Here is a 2,848-nt window from a genome sequence, read left to right as displayed (position 1 = left end):
CAGCTAAAGGCCCTCAAGTCACATGATTATCACATTGTGATGCAGCAATTGCTACCAGTTTTGTTGATGCACTCATTTTTAGGAAAGAAGAAGACATTGCACACTGCCATTTGTGAAATGTCAAGATTCTTCAACGTCATATGTTCAAAAGTTATTAATCGTGAAGAGCTTCAAAATATGAAAAAAAAATAGTGGAAACATTATGTGTATTCGAAAAATATCTTCCCCCATCTTTTTTTGTTCCTATGACACACCTGGTGGTGCACTTAGCAGAGGAAGCACAACTTTGTGGACCTGTCAGATATCAGTGGATGTATCCTTTTGAGAGGTAACATTAATTATCAGAATTTATCAACTTTCTTTTTCCATTTTTTAAAAAATTTATATCCATATCTGATTTTAATGTGTATAGGATGATGAGAACATACAAAAAGTATGTGACAAATCAAACTTATCCAGAGGGTTGTATTGCTGAACGCTACATACTGGAAGAGTCTATGATGTACTGCATGGACTACATGCCTGATAAGATGTTAGGAAGCCATAAGAGAGTGAAAAAGATATTCTATGATGAGGGTGATGATAATGCCGATAATTTTCAAATCGATAAAAAAGGAAAAAGTTATCTTCTTACTAATGTGCAATATCAACAAGCACGCAGATGGGTATTACAACATCACGCTGAAAATGCTCAATGGCTGGGGTAAGTTGACAAAAGTCTATGTTTCTATCCTTAATTTTTTTAAATTGTACCATATAAAGTAAAAAGTTTAATTCATATATTATATTATATGTGAATTGTAGGAAGTACAACGAATACATTCATGGCCAAACACGTAAGGGACAAAACAGGAGGGGCAATCCGTCGGTACAAAAAGAAGTAGACTACAATGCTTGGTTAAGGGAACAATTAGAGAATGAAGAAATGTCACAATTTAAGAGAATCACTACTGGTCCTAGCTACGATGCCACATCATACAGTACATACTCAGTAAATGGATATGTTTTTTGCACATCAGACTCTGAAAAAAACTTGACAACACAAAATAGCGGAGTCTCTATGAAAGCCTTAACTATGTTCAGGGCGAGTGCCAGGGATAAGAACTTGGTAGAACAGGAAGCCACCTACTATGGTATCATTAGACAAATTCTTGAATTAAACTACTTCACCTTTAAGATAACATTGTTCTACTGTGATTGGGTGCATATCGAAGATAGTTCAAATGGATGTTATGTAGATCCTGAAACAAATCTGATATTTGTTAACCTAGGAAGGTTTAAAAGGAATATCAAGGAAGAGGATGAGCCATTTATACATGCATCTCAGGCGGCTCAAGTCTTCTATTGCAAGGATCTGACAAGATATGACTGGCATGTTGTATTAGATGTTCCGAAGCGACTAACAAAAGATGCATATGCATTTGAAGATCCGCTAGTGTTTGAGGCCAGGTTGACTGCAGGTTCCTCGAGCCCTTCCTTAGTAGATGATCTGTATGACCCAACTAGTGAAGATATACAAGAAGGGTCATATGTAGAAATTGTATCAAGTAACCGACGTATTCAGAAGCGAAAAAGAAACTGATCAAGTTTCATATCAGGTTGAAATAAATTTAACTACTTTTACTATATTAGATTATTTTCCTTTTCATTTTTTCTAAATTCAGTAAAAACTTATGCATGTGTATAGTGTCATCTCTTTATTATGTATAGCAACACATTAAATGACTAATAATCTTAATTTTTTTTTTAGGAATTATGTCGTATGTAGGGCCTTCTAGTTCTGCCCCAGGAAGCACCACAAAGATAAAAGTTTCAATTAGTCCAGTTGGAGAGATTACTGGAGATAACAAAAATCAATTCACCTCATTTCTAGGAAATGTGGTCAGGACTCATTGTCCAATTGCATACAAAGACTGGCGGCTTGTGTCAGATACCATCAAGGATAATGTTTGGTCAACTGTTTTGGTAAGCATTTAAATACATGATTTTACTTTCTAATGTTTATAATATAATTGTTGTTGACTAATTGCCCTATTTAATGAAATATGTAGGCCAAATATGATGTTGACGACAGTGATAGCTGTAAAACTGCCATAATTAAGCGTGCTAATGATATGTGGAAGGACTGGAAGAACCGATTACGAGGAACTGTCCTGGATATGTATGATAATGATGGAGAGAGGAAAAAAAATTGCCCTAATGGCATAAAGCTAGAAGATTGGGTCAAATTCGTTGATTACGAATCTACAGAAGAGGTAAAGTCTCGTCGTGGAAAGGGAAAGGAATCCAGAAGCGAAATGAAGTTCCCTCACACGACTGGGCGACGGGGATCTGCTAGGACGGCAGAGTTGATTGTAAGTTTTTAATATAACTTTAATTTCTTTTAAATCCAATTTAAGAATACAGAATAATTAACATGATTTCTCATTGTAAATTACAGCAACAAAAAAATCCAGATGCTCAAATCACAAGAACTGAATTGTTTCTGGCAACTCATACTAGATCCGATGGGTCTCTCCCTTCACAGGAGCTGAGCATCACAGCGGAAAAAATAAAAGACATAGTTGCCAATGACCCAGCTTGTATACATCATGATTTAAATCACGACCCGGTTGCACAGGTTTTTCATTCATTCTCTTCACTTTGACATACTTAGCTTTCTGAACATTTTTTGTTACTAATATACATGCATTACTAATAATGGTTGATTATTATTTAGGTTTGTCGTCTTGATAAAAGAGGACGTGTAAGGGGGTTGGGTCATATTGCAAAAACTACCATTATTGCTTCAACCCCTTACATTAATGAAATTAGAGAAGGAAAGGGCGAAATTGCTGAGGTTAAAGCA

At 35.6% G+C, this 2,848-nt stretch overlaps 1 protein-coding gene across 1 annotated transcript; it reads left to right on the top strand.

The window, feature by feature from the left end:
• The first annotated feature begins 1,747 nt into the window (after positions 1 to 1,747).
• LOC131234567 (uncharacterized) lies at positions 1,748 to 2,366 on the top strand. The gene is made up of 2 exons (XM_058231503.1): positions 1,748 to 1,965; positions 2,052 to 2,366. Exons 1-2 carry the CDS (start codon positions 1,756 to 1,758, stop codon positions 2,364 to 2,366), a joined length of 525 nt encoding a protein of 174 aa, XP_058087486.1. The 5' UTR covers positions 1,748 to 1,755.
• The last annotated feature ends 482 nt before the right edge of the window (positions 2,367 to 2,848 follow it).

This window comes from Magnolia sinica, chromosome 19 (assembly GCF_029962835.1).
Source record: "Magnolia sinica isolate HGM2019 chromosome 19, MsV1, whole genome shotgun sequence".
NCBI lineage: Eukaryota > Viridiplantae > Streptophyta > Magnoliopsida > Magnoliales > Magnoliaceae > Magnolia > Magnolia sinica.
Note: the sequence above shows the minus strand (reverse complement) of the source record. Positions and strands in the feature narration are given on the sequence as shown.

What these genes read in the sequence shown, in the direction of transcription:
- LOC131234567 (XM_058231503.1), top strand. Translation starts at nt 1,756, where the DNA reads ATGTCGTATGTAGGGCCTTCTAGTTCTGCCCCAGGAAGCACCACAAAG. An exon ending in ATGTTTGGTCAACTGTTTTG is followed by an intron (nt 1,966 to 2,051) that starts GTAAGCATTTAA and finishes TGAAATATGTAG; the next exon opens with GCCAAATATGATGTTGACGA.